Here is a 16,784-nt window from a genome sequence, read left to right on the forward strand (position 1 = left end):
TACAGTGATCAGCGTATGGTATGCGCCCAGTACAGTGATCAATGTCCGGTATGAGCCCTGTTCAGTGATCAATGTCTGTGATGTGTGTATGGTATGAGCCTTGCACAGTGATCAGTGTATAGTATAAGCCCTGTTCAGTGATCAGTGTCTGTGATTTGTGTATGGTATGAGCCCCGTACAGTGATCAGTGTCTGTGATGTGTGTATGGTATGTGCCCCGCACAGTGATCAGTCTATGGTATGAGCCCAGTACAGTGATCAGTGTATGGTATGAGGCCCGCACAGTGATCAGTGTATGGTATGAGCCCCGTACAGTGATCAGTGTCTGGTATAAGCCCCGTACAGTGATCAGTGTATGATATGAGCCCTGTTCAGTGATCAATGTCTGTGATGTATGTATGGTGTGCACCCTGTACAGTGATCAGGGTCCTGTAATGCGCCCATACAGTGATCAGTGTATGGTATGAGCCCCGTACAGTGATCAGTGTCTGGTATGAGCCCCGTACAGTGATCAGTGTATGGTATGAGCCCCGTACAGTGATCAGTGTCTGGTATGAGCCCCGTACAGTGATCAGTGTTTGTGATGTATGTATGGTATGCGCCCTGCACAGTGATCAGGGTCCTGTAATGCGCCCCGTACAGTGATCAGTGTACGGTATGAGCCCCGTACAGTGATCAGGGTCCTGTAATGCGCCCCGTACAGTGATCAGTGTACGGTATGAGCCCCGTACAGCGATCAGTGTACGGTATGAGCCCTGTACAGTGATCGGGGTCCCCGTACAGAGCAGACTGCGGTCCGCTCACCTCCCCAGCAGCGGCGCTGATCCGGGCCGGTGAGCGCAGTGTAGGGCGTGCACTAGGGGGCGTGCCGCCGGCCGCCCTCTCCAGCAGCAGAGCCCGCAGTGAGCTCGGCGGAGAAGCAGCGCGCTCCATCAGTCGTCCGCTGAGTGCAGTGCCATGGATAGAGCCCGGAGCACCCTCCATGCAGCTCTCCTCCTCTGCTTCTTCCTCTGGGATCTCCCCTGCGTCCAGCAGGCCTCCATCCCCGGCGGCCACAGAGGGCTGAGAAGGCAGCGCAGAGAGGGCAAGGTGCTGGCAGCAGAGAGCCGGGAGCTGGCCCGGGCAGTGCCAGTGGTGCCCCATGAATACATGCTGTCCATTTACAGAACCTTCTCCACAGCTGAGAAACTTGGGATCAATGCCAGCTTCTTCCAGTCCTCCAAGTCTGCCAACACCATCACCAGCTTTGTGGACAAATCCCGGGGTAAGCCAATAGCCAGCCGAGCTTGTACTGCTGTCATGGTGCATGAGGATGGGGGGCTGTCCACACCCTGGGGATGGAGACCACCTTCCCGGGTCACATAGTCACTGCCTGCCAGGTATCCTAGAGGCGAACTACAAGTCCCAGCAAGGCTGCTACAACAGCAAGACAGCCCATAGCTCCCATGTATTGGGTTATCTGCTTCTGTGCTGGGTGACCAGTCTACACCCTGACTGTCTGCTGGGGGACTACAGATCGCAGCATGTCCTGCTGAGTCTAGGCTAACATGACAGCTGGGGGAGCAGGCTCTCCATACAAATCATATCCTCTAATTGCTGCTCGCCGGCCAGGGACAATCTGCAGGACATTCTCGGGGCTGATGAGTGTAGCACTGCTGGTATACAGGAGCGGTGTGTACATGGCGGAAAATACATTCCATTTCAGCCATATACCTTTACCTGAATATCTGCTCACCTGTAGAACTACAAGTCCAAGCATTGCTATGCCGATCCCTAAACGGCAGGAGTGCCAACTGTGGACCTTAAATCTGCACTTTGTTCTGTACAGGGATTCCAATTGATGTCACCAAGGGCAGATTGTCCAACTGCACAGGGGCCCTATAGAATAGGGACCTTCTAAGGTCAACTGCACAGGGACCCTATAGGACAGGGACCTTCTGAGATTAACTGCATAGGGGCCCTATAGGATAGGGACCTTCTGAGGTCAACTGCACAGGGGCCCTATAGGACAGGGACCTTCTGGAATTAACTGCACAGTGGCCCTATAGGACAGGGACCTTCCGAGATCAACTGCACAGGGGACCTATAGGATAGGGACCTTCTGAGATCAACTGCACAGGGGCCCTATAGGACAGGGACCTTTCTGAGGTCAACTGCACAAGGGCCCTATAGGATAGGGACCTTTCTGAGATCAACTGCACAGGGGCCCTATAGGACAGGGACCTTCTGAGATCAATTGCACAGGGGCTCTATAGGACAGGGACCTTCTGAGATCAATTGTACAGGGGCTGTATAGGACAGGGACTTTCTTACATCAACTGCACAGGGGCTTTACAGAACAGGGACCTTCCGAGATCAACTGCATCAAGGGGCTGTTTGCTGTCTGATCCAAGCTGTATAGGGAGCAAGGTATGGCAAAGGATCCATCTATTTCTATCTATCAATCTATCGATCCATCTATCTATCTATCTCTCTCTCTCCACAGTAAATAAGTGTTTAAATCTTGGCATTAGTTGAATGGGTTGGGGTGGTGGAGGTGTTGGGGTGGGGGGGTATGGTACTTATACAGGACTCCCTTGCTAACTGCCACCCCCCACACACTGCCTTACTGTGTAGAGATCAGTGACCCTCTCCATGGGAATGTACTTGCATGACTATCATGGAATATAATGTATTACAATGCAATCTCAGTATATTACTAATATAAATGATAAATATTGCAGAATAATTCCAGTATAGTGCCAATAGAAAGTAGTAGCTGACAGAATACGGAATACTGCTAATACACAGCAGTAGCACTGATACAATGAATGCAATATACGGAGTACTACCAATACAAGGGAAGGGTCGATACAATGTAATTCCAGTGTATTGCCAATGTAAAGTAGTAGCTGTACTATAGTGAATACTACAAATATCAGGCAGTAGCGCTGATGCAATTGAATAGCCATATACTACAATGGACTGCCCTCATTCCAGCCCTGTGCCTTTGTTCTGACAGCTCTGTAATTGTGGCACTACAATTCCCAGCGAACTCCCTGCCTGCTCAGTATCTGTAGAAGCCAAGCCTGCCTGCCGTTTCCCAATCATTCCATGTCAGATAATGCAATCAGCATTGTATGAGTCCCCAAGTCCCAGCAGGGTGATGGCAATGTCCCGGCATCCCACCACCACCACCACCGGGCCGGGTCCAGATAACCACAAACAATGACTGTGGAGGGGAGGGAGAAGCTGATTGTTTTCTGCTTCACTCTTATCCTGCCGGAGCCAGGGGAAGCCTTATTTTTTATCTAGTCCGGCTTTAAAACAAATAATCGAATGAGAACAAACATTTACTAACCAGCCGGCATCTTATCAGTGACTTCATGAAGATTGTGGGGGAACCAGCCATAGGAACCAGTAGAGCCCAGGAGAAAAAAGGGATTAGAAAGAAATCTCCTTCTATATCAGAAGAGAAGGTAAAATACCAATATGACACAGGTGAGGATAGAAAGAAAAGTGCAAGGGGAGCACGTGACTCCATACTTCTCATTACTAAAGGATTACAAATGCTCATATAGTCAATTGTGGGAATATTGCCTTTAATTAATCAATCATGAGCAGAGGAAACACATTATTAATATACAGGATTTATATCGCGCCAACAGTTTGCTCAGCGCTTTACAAAATGAACACAGAAAAAGGAATTTGCTTTTCACATGGTTGGCTTTTTTTTTTAAATGAATTTATTGTGTGAACATTTCCAGCCTCTTTAATCAATCAGCCCAACAGTGTATATGATGTGTTGCAGCTGTAAATAGCTACATACAGATCTGAACTGTAATGCAAGAGGCATTGGGATTGATTTATTAAAGGCTGTTCACTTTGCAAGAGAATTTTCACTTAGCCTAAAGGCTGTTCACTTTTTTAGGAGACTTTTCACTTAGCCTAAAGGCTGTTCACTTTTTTAGGAGAATTTTCATTTAGTCTAAAGGCTGTTCACTTTTTTCAGGAGAATTTTCACTTAGCCTAAAGGCTGTTCACTTTTTTTTAGGAGACTTTTCACTTAGCCTAAAGGCTGTTCACGTTTTTAGGAGACTTTCACTTAGCTTAAAGGCTGTTCACTTTTTTAGGAGAATTTTCATTTAGCCTAAAGGCTGTTCACTTTTTTAGGAGAATTTTCACTTAGCCTAAAGGCTGTTCACGTTTTTAGGAGACTTTTCACTTAGTCTAAAGGCTGTTCACGTTTTTAGGAGAATTTTCACTTAGCTTAAAGGCTGTTCACGTTTTTAGGAGACTTTTCACTTAGCCTAATGGCTGTTCACTTTTCAGAAGAATTTTCACTTAGTTTAAAGCAGAACTACACTGCATCTGGGCACCACAAACCAAAAACACTATTTTGTTCATTTTTATTATTCAAAGCAAGCTTTCCCATCCATCCATGTCTCCATGCTTTATTTTGCTGAGAAATCATTTTGAAAAACACCCCTAGCATTTTTGGCCAGTGCCATCTTGAGTAAGGGAATGATCCATGTAGCATTTACTTTCTGGAATCCATCTGCCCTTAGCTCAGGCATGCAGGCAGGAGGGTGTGCTTAGTTGATAAAACCTATCCTCTCCTCCTGAAGACTCCTGGGATGTATGACATCACTTGTCTGGGCCAGAAATCAGAAAGTAACTGAAGAAATGTAAAAAAAAAAAGTTTAAAACAAATATATACTTTTCTATCTGTTTACTAATGGTAACAGCATACAGGTTAAAGATAGTCAATGTTGACTGAGGGCCAGTTCACGCTACAAAAATGCACTTTGGATGCATTTGGGATACGTTTTTGCTCACAGTTCACACCACACGCAATTCCAGTGCAGTTTTGATGCAGTTTGCCATGTTCCAGTATGGTTCTGTGCAGAAAAAAAATGCAGCGTGTTCTACTTTTTTTCTGTATCGGAAACTAACTGGAACTGACTGCACCAGTGTGAACCAGGGCCATTGGAATACATGGAAAACACTGTGCATGCATTTTTGATGCAGAAAAAAGCGTACTGGACTGCATCTAGTGTGTACTGGCCCTGAGAGAGTGAAGTTCTTGATGTTCTGCTTTAAATGAGTTGAAGTTCTGTTGACTTTCATCATCCTATCACATGAAAGCAAAAAATATGATTTATCTATCCTTGCATATGATTGGGCATTCTTTACAAAGTGGATTTTCACGACATTGACTAACCCTAGGTTCACACCTATGCAGTTTGCGTTTGATCTGTTTCTGCATTGTTTTGCTTTTTTTGCACTTGCGTTTTTGCCACGTTTTTTATGTGTTTTACATTTTTAAAAAAATGTTCTTGTTGCTAGGAAGATTTAAAATGCAAAATTCAGCAAAAACGCAGCAAAAATTCACTTTTTTTGCAACTTTTGCATACATCCTTTTTTGCAACTTTTCCATTGAAGTCTATAGAATCAAAAATGCAACTTTTTACGTTAAAAAAAAGCCCCTGACCCTTTCCAAAAAACACACTGGGTGAAAACGTTGAGATGGGGACGTATCCCATAGGAAATCATGTTAAATGGACTGTAGTGCGTTTCTGCAAAACGCTTAGGTGTGAACCTAGGGCAAAGGCTGGTCATACATTAAACAATTTTCTGTGCAATTTCTGTATCATTTCCTTTAGATTTCCCTTCAACTATTTAGCGCAAGGGCCTGCCTAAATGGAAGCAATTGAAAGTGTTGTTTAGGTTTGACCTCATATTGTATGCTTTTTGGTAAATCTAAAGGAAAATTGTGCAAGAAAATTGTATAATGTATGGGCAGCCTAAGAGAAAATTGTCCCTACAAAGTGAACAAGCTTTAGTAAAGCCAAGGCCATATTTTTGAAGTGTAATTGGAAGTTATGATCTCACTTGTCTTCCTGTACTAGAGGTGCTATTCAAGAATCCAGCAGACAGCATGGGATGATAAGAGCCTGAAAGAGCTGATTACATAAAACAACCAGCTAAATTTCGTTTAATAACAAATGTAAAAAAAAAACCAATGTAACAGATATTGTGAGTTTGAAACGATATTTCCAAGTGCAATCCTGAATGTAGAAAAAGAATGGTGATGCCTGGAAGTTTGACAGTGAGCTCTCCTTGTAGGGAAGCAAGGCTTGGTTGTGTAAGCTGTGCCTGCAGCTGTATTACAAATGTGATTTATGTCCAGGTCAGACGTTCTAATGTATACAGCTCCATAAAGTACACACCGGATGATCAGAGATGCGACAAACTGTTACACAGCCACAGACTTTTGATTTATAGATTCTGTTCCTAAAGTGTTTGGAGATTGCATGATATCCGAAATTAATTCTAGGAACGATTAGATTTTATTATTCTCTAATCCCAGTCGTAAAATGTGATACTCTCCATTGATTTGTATTTATTTCGTTTTTTTTTCTTCTCCCCAGCAAGTCATTATAGGCAGACTAATTAAGAGAGCTGTAATAAAAGTTGTAAATTCTTTCACTGGCCCTCTCTCCAGCCCACCTCTCCATAGGACAACCTGATGGTGTAGGTGCAGCAAGCTGGGCTGTGTCAGTGGGGTTCATTAGCTGCTGAAAGCTCTGGAGAGCAAATTAACTTACTATATTTTATGTTGATTTTAGGACAAAACTCTTGCTTTGAAAAGCCACATGGTTTCTTTGTAGTTATATGAGCTGGTTATTTAGTCTCAGTTTCCATTTAAAAAAAAAAAAAACTCAGTTAAGACTTGTTTGCCCAAAGGGCTTGCTTTGTGATGTGCTGGGAGACAGCCATTATCTTGCAGGGGTAAAAAGGCAGAGACTACAATAATGTATGGGATTCGTGCTTCAATCAAAGGACTTCTGAACTCAGCATCCTCTTTTTTTTTAAGTTTGTGTATTTTTTTTTTTTTTGAAAGTGGCATTTTTTGACAGATGCCTTTTAATTGACGAATCCTCGTTTCCATTCAGATCTAGTAAATACATATCAGTTAAGGAAGGATGCGATGTGTTATTATAGTAAATTGGATTTTTCTATGGAGCTTTGAGGGGTTTAGTTTATTGCGCAACCTTATAGAACGCTGTGTTTTTTTTTACAGGACTGTGAAATGTCATAAAACTTTGATTTATTTCTTCTTAGATCGTTATAAGACTGCATCAAATGTTGAGATTGTTTTCATAGGACACTGAAATGTCATAGAATGTTGAGTTTTTAATAGAAAGTTAACAAGTGTCATATCGTTTTGTTTTGATTTTGTTTCCTTTCTCTTTTTTATGTTTTTGTAGAACGTTGTGAACCTTCACTGGCTGTTGAGGATGTTGATTTGTTTTTTTTGTTTTTTTTTATTAGAACAATATTATGAAATGTAGTAAAACTTTGATTTTTTTTAATAGAACCACGTGAGATGTAATTATTATACATGATTTATTATAAAGGATTTAAAAGAATAATAGAACTTTGATTTTTTTTAATAGAACCACGTGAGTTGTAATTATTATACCAGATTTATTATACAGGATTTAAAAGAATAATAGAATTTAGATTTTTTTTTTAATAGAACCACGTGAAATGTAATTATTATACAGGATTTAAAAGAATAATAGAATTTTGATTTTTTTTTTAATGGAACCACGTGAGATGTACTTATTATACAGGATTTAGAAAAATAATAGAATTTTTTTTTTTTTTAATAGAACCACGTGAGATGTAATTATTATACAGGATTTAAAAGAATAATAGAACTTTGATTTTTTTTAATAGAACCAAGTGAGATATTATTATACATGATTTAAAAGAATTTTAAGATTATACAGAATTTAAAAGAATAATAGAACTTAGATTTTTTTTTAATAGAACCACGTGAGATGTAATTATTATACAGGATTTAGAAGAATTTAAAGATTATACAGAATTTAAAAGAATAATAGAATTAATTTTTTTTTAATAGAACCACGTGAGATGTAATTATTATACAGGATTTAGAAGAATAATAGAACTTTGATTTTTTTTCTTTACTGCATTCATGTGAGATGTAATAGGACGCTGGGTTTTTGTTTTTTTTATATGGAACCTTGTGAGATGTAATAGGCCTTTTTTTGTTTGTTTTTTCTTTTGTTTTGTTTTTATGTAACACGTGAAATATATCAGAAACGTTTATAAGTACTTTGATTTTCACAGAAATATTCTGAATTGTTATTGGGCAGTGATAACTTTATGAAAAGTCGCAGAACATTAAAATCGTTAAGAAACGTCCTAGTAGGATGAATAGCTTTTTCATATTATAAGCACAGAATGTTAGGAAACGCCTTTTTTTATATAACGCTTTGAAACGATTGTTCCTAGAACGTTCTGAAACGTCTTGGAACATTTTTTTTTCTCAAAAAGTTATGCAACTTCATAGAGGTATTAGATATTTTGATAGAAGGTTATGAAATGTCATAGGGCTTAGGTGTTTTCCTAGAACGTTTCATGAGGTCATATAAGTTGGTTTCATAGAACTTTGTGAAACGCCATAAAACAAAGTGTTTTTTTAAGAAGATCATGAAACTTTTGATTTTTTTTTATACAAAGTTACAAAACGTCATGAGCCATATTGATTTTTTTTAGGTCATACAATGTAGAAGTTTACATAGAATGTTATATATTGTCATAGAACTCCTGCATCGCTTTATAGAACGTTATAAAACTTCATAAATCTTTTTAATTTTTTTTTACATTTTTTTACTTGTTAGGCAGATTTAAAACGCAAAATGCAGCAATAATGCATTAAAAATGCAGCAAAATCAAACATGTTTGTCTGCAGCATTTCCATTGAAGTCTATAGAACCAAAAATGCAACTTTTTGCATTTAAAAAAGTCCCTGAGCCTTTCCAAAAAATGCACCGGGTGAAAATGTGGAGATATGAATGTGTCCCATAGGAAATCATGTTAAATGGACTGTAGTGTGTTTCTGCAAAATGCAAAACATTGCAGAAAACGCTTAGTTGTGAACATAGGGTAAGGTGTGTTTTTTCAGCTGCTTTTCTCCTGCCAGGAAAAAATCATTTAAATTGTTACTAAACCCACAACAGTAAAATCAGTCTGTATATGCAGTAAAGCATGCTGGTTATACTCACTGTAGAACCTAAGGGGTTAATCCTCTGCATTATGTAAAAAGGCTGTTTGGTTCTGTTTTCTCTGCCCCTCCTCTTGTTCAAATGTCCACCTGATAAAACAGACTGAACCTGTAGTCACATGCACATGCTCAGTTTAGTGTGTATTGCTAAAGAGGTTTTTTGTTTTTCTTGGGAGAGTGCATGTGATCAACACAGGACCAATCAGCACTGTCCAGACAGAGGGTCAGAGGTTTTGAAACCTCCTAGAGCAGAAAAAAACTCCTCCTATAAGCTTTAACCAGTGCTCTGCTGAAGTCACAAGACTGCTCTAACTGTTGATGAGAAAAGGTATTTAGCAGTTTATATTTACTAAAATAATTGCATTTCCATGTTCTGTGTACTGTGGGAGACCAGATATAGTGAATGCAGGGTCCTGGGTTTAGTAACACTTTAAGAAAGTGCCAATGTTCATGGACCCCTAGATGTTTTCATAGAACATTACATAATATCATAGAACTGTAGATTGGTTCATAAAATGTTGTGAAACATTCTAAAAATGTGAGATTATCATAATTCATTATCAAACAACATAAAACTATTAGATTTTGTCATCCAATGTTATGAAATCTCATAGAACTATTAGATATTTTCTTGGAAGTTTTAATGTAAAACTAATAGGCTGCATTTACATTTTGCGCATCAGAACACACACATTCTTACCTGTCTTACATTTTTACGTCATCTGCATAGGGCAGCCCATTGATTTCAGTGGGCTGCCCTACAAGTGACAAATGCAGAAATGTAGCTCATGTACTTTTTTTGAGCGTTCAGCTTTGTGCAATTTTTAACCACGTGTTTTGCAGCATTTGCTGCATGCTTTACTGCTCAACAAACGTGTGTCTTTTTTGCCATGTTTGTGGTGCCATTAACAATGAAAGACAATACAAACGCAAAAAGTGTTTCCTCGTGTTTTGTACACTAGCTCGAAATCTTGTGCTTTTTACCCGCTTTTAGGGCCCATTCACATTACAAACTGCACATCTACTACACTTTTGATGCATGTTTTTATGCGCACTTACATGCAGTTGATGTGTGTTTGCATGCAGTTGACACGTTTTTTATCTGCTTTTGTCCTGTGAGGTCACTTTTTTCTTCTTTCTTTCTTTGGGCTTCTATGTGCACTATGATGCATTGCAGTGTGTTTGTGTGCATTTACATGTATTTGCGTGCATTTTTGCTCATTTGTATTGCGGAAAAAAACAGCATACTCTACTTTTTTTACTGCACTGCAGTGGTGTGAACTATGCCCATAGGATAGCCTGGATTTTGGACTGTCTATGCAGTTGGAGTGCAGTCAAGAAAGCATCCAACTGCATCTGGTGTGAAAGGGCCCTTACAAAACGCTAAAGTATGAATGCGGCTTCATATGTTTTCATAAAACCTTATATGATGTCATAGAACAAATAGAACTGCTAGATGGTTTCATAGAATGTTATGAAATGTCGTGGAATTATTAGATGGACATCATAGAGTATTGAACTTTTTTTGTTTGCAAACCAACAAACCATTGAGTTTTCTTCCTAGAATGAGCTTGGAATATCTGGTGTTGCTTTGGAGAATGTGCTCCTAGACTCTCGGCCACCACCACCCTTAAGCCAAAGCCTCACTTTAACTCCTTGATTGTGATTTGATGTGTCACAGGCTGTGACCTTGTCCTGGACCTTCTGAGTTTTGCTTAGCATCAAGCCACTGATTGGACTATTTGAACTCATGATCTAATTGAGTGTTCATGTCATAACATATCAAATATTGTCTAGTCTTCCGTGATGAAGGGGGGACCAGCCTATGGCACGTCCCCAAGAACTTCAAGAGGACTTCGGCTGCTGTGATGTCCTGGCTTCTTACTGCCCACCTCCCAGCTAATTGGTGAGGCCAGGATGCCTCCTTCCTGGATGGGGAGCTTCACAGGGAGAGGTGGCTGTCAATCCGTTTGTAGACAGATTAGCCTCCAAAAAAAATGACTCAATTAGATAGGTTTCTTTTTTCAGGATGAGATAAAAGCCCCCTTGCATTATTTGATGGCCTCAATGAGCATTCTTTTGGCTATGGATGGAAATGGGTCAGTTGCATGTGAAAGATATATGAACATAAACATTGTATCTGCTGCATGATTTGTGTATTCTATCTTCATGAGTCTTGTCATTGGCTTTGCATTACAGTTTAACATGTATGTATATTTTACTGAATTGTGTTTATTATTGCATGGTTGTCAAGTGCCCTTCTTTCTGCAAGACAGATTCTTCATTTTGCAAATTGTCTCCTGTCCCATATGTCCCACCGAATGTGTTGTCAGGAAGGAGATAAACATAAGTTACATATGCAAGGACACCACTATTATTTTCTATTGTAGTTAGGCATCCTTACAATTTTCCTGAGAATATTTGCAACTATATGTTATCATGTAGGCAAAGTTAGCAGATGCCTAAAGAAAGAGTTGTATGCAGAGGTCATGGCAATTTTAGCTCAATTGAACATTAATGCTGTTATTATAGGTGTGACCCACCATTAAAGTGGAACTATGGCCTCCCATTGGAAAAAACTATTTGCTACAGCGCTTAATTATACAACTGCTTTCTCTTAAGCTGGCCATAGATGTTTCAAATTTTGGCCAGTTCAACAGGGACTGGCCGAGATATGAACCATGTATGAACAGGTTGAATGTACCCAAGTTGAGCGATCTATCAACTTGGGTACAACCAGCCTGTCCAATTTTACATGCCATTATTGCTAGCAAGGGAATCTACTAGGGGGAATCAAGCAGTTTTCTTTCCTGCAACCAACTTTAGTGCCACTTTAGTCCCACTGCAAAGCCCCCAAAATACTTATTAAGCCAGTCAGTAAAGTCTACCTAATTCAATTTCCTGTGATGGGGTGCCAACAATTCTGCAATTCTCCTAAATTCATAGTATAGTTGTCACTCTCATGTAAACCTTGCCTTGGTGGCACTACTTTGTGATTAAAACGGTTGCAGGGGGCATGGCTATCAGCATTGTCACTGTGTCTGGGAAGGGGGGCATGTGAGAGTCAAATCCAGGTGGATTTGGCTCAGTCAGGGAAGTCAAAGGAAGTTTTGTATTTACTTTGTGAGGCCTGTGCTTTTATTATGATTATTATTATTATTATTATAAAGGATTTATATAGCTCCAACAGTTTGCTCAGCACTTTACAATATAACGGGAGACAATACAGCAACGATACAGTTCAATACAAGAGGGTTAGGAGGGCCCTGCTTCTTGGAGCTTACAATTTAGAGGACAAGAAGGTTAGGAGGGCCTGCTTCTTGGATCTTACAATCTAAGAGGACAAGAGGGTTAGGAGGGACCTGCTTCTTGGAGCTTACAATTTAGAGGACAAGAAGGTTAGGAGGGCCCTGCTTCTTGGAGCTTACAATTTAGAGGACAAGAAGGTTAGGAGGGCCTGCTTCTTGGAGCTTACAATCTAAGAGGACAAGAGGGTTAGGAGGGCCCTGCTTCTTGGAGCTTACAATCTAAGAGGACAAGAGGGTTAGGAGGGCCCTGCTTCTTGGATCTTACAATTTAGAGGACAGGAAGGTTAGGAGGGCCTGCTTCTTGGATCTTACAATCTAAGAGGACAAGAGGGTTAGGAGGGCCTGTTTCTTGGAGCTTACAATTTAGAGGACAAGAAGGTTAGGAGGGCCCTGCTTCTTGGAGCTTACAATCTAAGAGGACAAGAGGGTTAGGAGGGACCTGCTTCTTGGAGCTTACAATTTAGAGGACAAGAAGGTTAGGAGGGCCCTGCTTCTTGGAGCTTACAATTTAGAGGACAAGAAGGTTAGGAGGGCCTGCTTCTTGGAGCTTACAATCTAAGAAGACAAGAGGGTTAGGAGGGCCCTGCTTCTTGGAGCTTACAATCTAAGAGGACAAGAGGGTTAGGAGGGCCCTGCTTCTTGGATCTTACAATTTAGAGGACAAGAAGGTTAGGAGGGCCCTGCTTCTTGGAGCTTACAATCTAAGAGGACAAGAGGGTTAGGAGGGCCCTGCTTCTTGGAGCTTACAATCTAAGAGGACAAGAGGGCTAGGAGGGCCCTGCTATTAATTGCACATTAATATTACTGAAAAACCTAACACCAGAATGTGCAGCTGGGTGCTATCATTTAAATGTATCTAAAGCCAAATGTTTTTTGTAGTTTTGGATAGAGTAAGGGAAGGGTTTTATTGCTTCATGTTTACCCACTAGGGAGATTTGCCCTCTTTGTTTTCACTAGTGACCATTGACACCAGCACTGAAAGTGGAGGAAATGCCAAACTTTTGAGTTGTCTCCAAAACAGGAATAGAGGGAAATTTTTTAATAGGGGCAACTGTTTAATAGGGGATTTCCTTCACTTTAGAGAGGGAAATTTTCTCACTTTATTTTGTGTTACTGGACAGGAAGTGAAGGGATATTTTCTCAACAAGACATAGATGGCAAAATAAAACCTCAACAGGCGTTTCAACAATTCCATACTCTATATGAAAAATAAAAAATGACTTAGCACTAGATATAATTCACGAAGGAGCAAGGGAAGAGCATGCAGAGAATAGCTGGATACAATTTAAAGGAGATTCTCACGACTACTTTCAGTAGATCATGAAATCCATATTTTAGTTGGATTATCAAGTGTCTAGAGGTGGGCAGACAAGAGAAGTAAAAGGCAAAATGACAACATTGTAAATGTGTTTTGGTTTTGCCTTAGCTGGTGACGACCAAGAGCGCCTTATGGAAAACACAACCATACGTAAAGGAACTGGCCAATGATCATTGACAGTGTTTATAGGCACCTTGAGATTAGAGTAGGTACACACATCTTGATTGATGTCAAGGAAAAAAATAGATTGACAGATTGACCAGGTTGGACCTTCACAATCAGTTGATAGTGTTCTTCCAAGAAAAGGGAAACATCAGGTGTGTCTATTCGAGGCATAGACACTTGGGCTGCTGCAATGCTTATGCAGCTATAACAAATATGAACTTCAGAGGGGGTGTGCATGATGTGTTGTTACTGGGACATATTCAATTTTATTTATAATAGAGGTAGTAGGCTAGAAAATTGGTGACCATTCGTTTCCCTGAAATCCGTTACAAAAAATTGGTACTATCCTTTTAATGTGCATGTGATTTTCTCATCAAAAGAATTGAAAGCAAGAACTCAAGTAGCATGTAACTCTTGTTTACTTCAATGAAAAAGGGGGCCCTATACTTTGATTTGTGTCCATCCATAGCAAGCTTTAAAAGAAGGGGTATGGCGATTGTTTCCAGCCCTGAAAATGTCTGAAAAAAGAAAACAGAAACATAGAAGAGTGAGGGCAGAAAAAAGACCAAGTGATCCACTGAGTCTGCCTATTTTTTTATGCACATGTTTTTGGTGTTTTTTTTTTACTTTTTTTGTCTGGGAATTAGATCAGTGTTTGTCCCAGGCATGTTTAAATCCACTTACTGTTGACCTACTCACTACCTCTGCTGGAAGTCTGTACCAAGTATCAACTACTCTTTTTGTTAAAGTGTTACTAAACCTAGTACCCTGCATTCACTATATCTGGTCTCCCACACTATGCAGAAAATGAAAAATACTTTATTTAGTAAGTATAAACTGCCAAATACCTTTACTCATCAGTAGTATATAATAGTCTTGTGACTTCTATCAGTGTTCAGCTGAGCACTGATTAAAGCTTGTAGGAGGAGTGTTTATTCTTCCCTGTGAGGCTGCAGGACCCCTTACCTTTGTCTGGACAGTGCTGATTGGCCATGTGCTGATCACATGCACTCTCCCAAAAAGAAAAAAACTCTAGTAATACACACCAAACTGAGCATGTGCAGCTTGCCCCCAAGGCTCTGTTCTATAGGCAGATGGATTGGGGACAGTAGAAAAAGGGGAGGATCAGAAAAGACAGGATCAAACATCCTTTTTACACAGTGCAGAGGATATTAACCCCTTAGGTTCGACAGTATAACAAGCATGCTTTACTGCATATACAGACTGCTTTTACTGTTGTGGGTTTAGTAACACTTTAATACCTTTTGGCCATTATATCAACATGAAGAGTCATTAGATCGAATGACTCCTATGAGATGGTTGTCTTTAGGGTTGTGGATTCTCCACCATATCTAACAATTGATGACAAACATTGTCATGCTATGTAAATGGAGAAATAGAAAAAGGGCGCACCGACCTAGTGCATTATCGTTGGCTCTGAGGAAGAGGCTGTGTCCTCGAAACGCGTCATCCAGGGCTCCATCGTATGGACACAGATGTTGTTTGGATCATACATCTTGTTCAGTTTGACATGCCTGTGTTTGTTTGTCTATTGTAAGTATGATACTTACTTTGTTTCTTCAATAAATATTTTAAACGATAATGCACTAGGTCAGTGTGCCCTTTTTCTGTTTCTCCATTTGCATTTAGTGTATTTGGACCATCCCGGTCTGTTGAGGGCAGCAAGCAGTGCATATTCCAGAAAATTCCAGAACATTCCTTTTGGGTCTGCTGGGTCCTTTCCTGGCGCAGGAGAAAAGTGTTTGTTGTGTTGAATTAAACATTGTCATTCAAAAGTATCCTTTGGATTGTTTTAGGATGGATACATCTGGATGTTGATGTCTGGGTGAAAATGGTTCAAGTCCTATTACCTTTTCCTTTGCAGAGTGGTGTGAGTTGTGTCCTTCTTGCACCAGGCGATGCAGCCTTTAACACTGGCCTTGGACACAAGCAGCTTCTGAATGGCAGCTTCATATATTCCAGCCAATAATTGTGGCCCACAGGAGTGGTTTATGTTTGGACTAATTTTGGAGGCTTTTAACACGTAGTTTATAAGGAGACTGATATTTTGCCCAACTATTGCAAAGCGAAAGATTCTCTTAAAAGAACAACACCCCACACCATTGCATTTTTCGCTCACCTTCGCTGTGCTCAATCACCACTCTGCCTCTCTGGTGGAACCAATAAAAAATATGCTAGGTATAGTTGCAATATATTGTAAAAAAAAGTGGCAACCACCCCAAACTATAACTGGACTTTGCAGCAAGGTGCACGTGGAAAGGCAATGCACAATTTCAATGCCTGCCAAATAACTGACTTGACCCTGTTTAAAGTGTTACTAACCCCAGGACCCTGCATCCACTATTTCTGGTCTCCCGCAGTACACAGAACTTGGAAATGCAATTATTTTAGTAAATATAAACTGCTAAATACCTTTTCTCATCAGAAGTTAGAGCAGTCTTGTGACTTCTATCAGTGTCCAGCCCAGCACTAGCTAAAGCTTGTAGGAGGAGTTTTCTTTCTGCTCTAGGAGGATGCAAAAACCCCTGACCTCTGTCTGACCAGTGCTGCTTGGTCCTGTGCTGATCACATGCACTCTTCCAAGGAAAAAAAAAATCCTCTCTAGCAATACACACTAAACTAAGCATGTGCAAAATGCCTACAGTTCAGTCTGTCTTTTCAGGAGATAGGAGGTGGTTGTTTGAAAAAGGGGAGGAACAGAGAGGAAAGGATCAAATGGCCTTTTTACACAATGCAGAGGATTAACCCCTTAGGTTCCACAGTGAGTATAAAAAGCATGCTTTACTGCATATACAGACTGATTTTACTGTTGTGGGTTTAGCAACACTTTAACGCTTTTGTTTGCACACATTTACAAATACTGTATATGTATAAGCTGCAGTGCCCACACC

General features: G+C 40.4%; 1 protein-coding gene across 1 annotated transcript in view; it reads left to right on the forward strand.

Annotated features, from left to right (window-relative positions):
• Window positions 1–917: 917 nt before the first annotated feature.
• The window catches only part of GDF6 (growth differentiation factor 6), a 65,122-nt gene continuing 49,255 nt past the window's right edge, over window positions 918–16,784 (forward strand). Inside the window, exon 1 of the mRNA XM_089666662.1 lies at window positions 918–1,263. Within this exon, the coding sequence (XP_089522788.1) occupies window positions 957–1,263 (307 nt within the window). The 5' untranslated portion in view covers window positions 918–956. The remainder of the gene's footprint in view (window positions 1,264–16,784) is intronic.

This window comes from Staurois parvus, unplaced genomic scaffold, assembly GCF_062004578.1.
Source record: "Staurois parvus isolate SC_StPar_1 unplaced genomic scaffold, SC_StPar_1.0 ptg000052l, whole genome shotgun sequence".
Taxonomy (NCBI): domain Eukaryota; kingdom Metazoa; phylum Chordata; class Amphibia; order Anura; family Ranidae; genus Staurois; species Staurois parvus.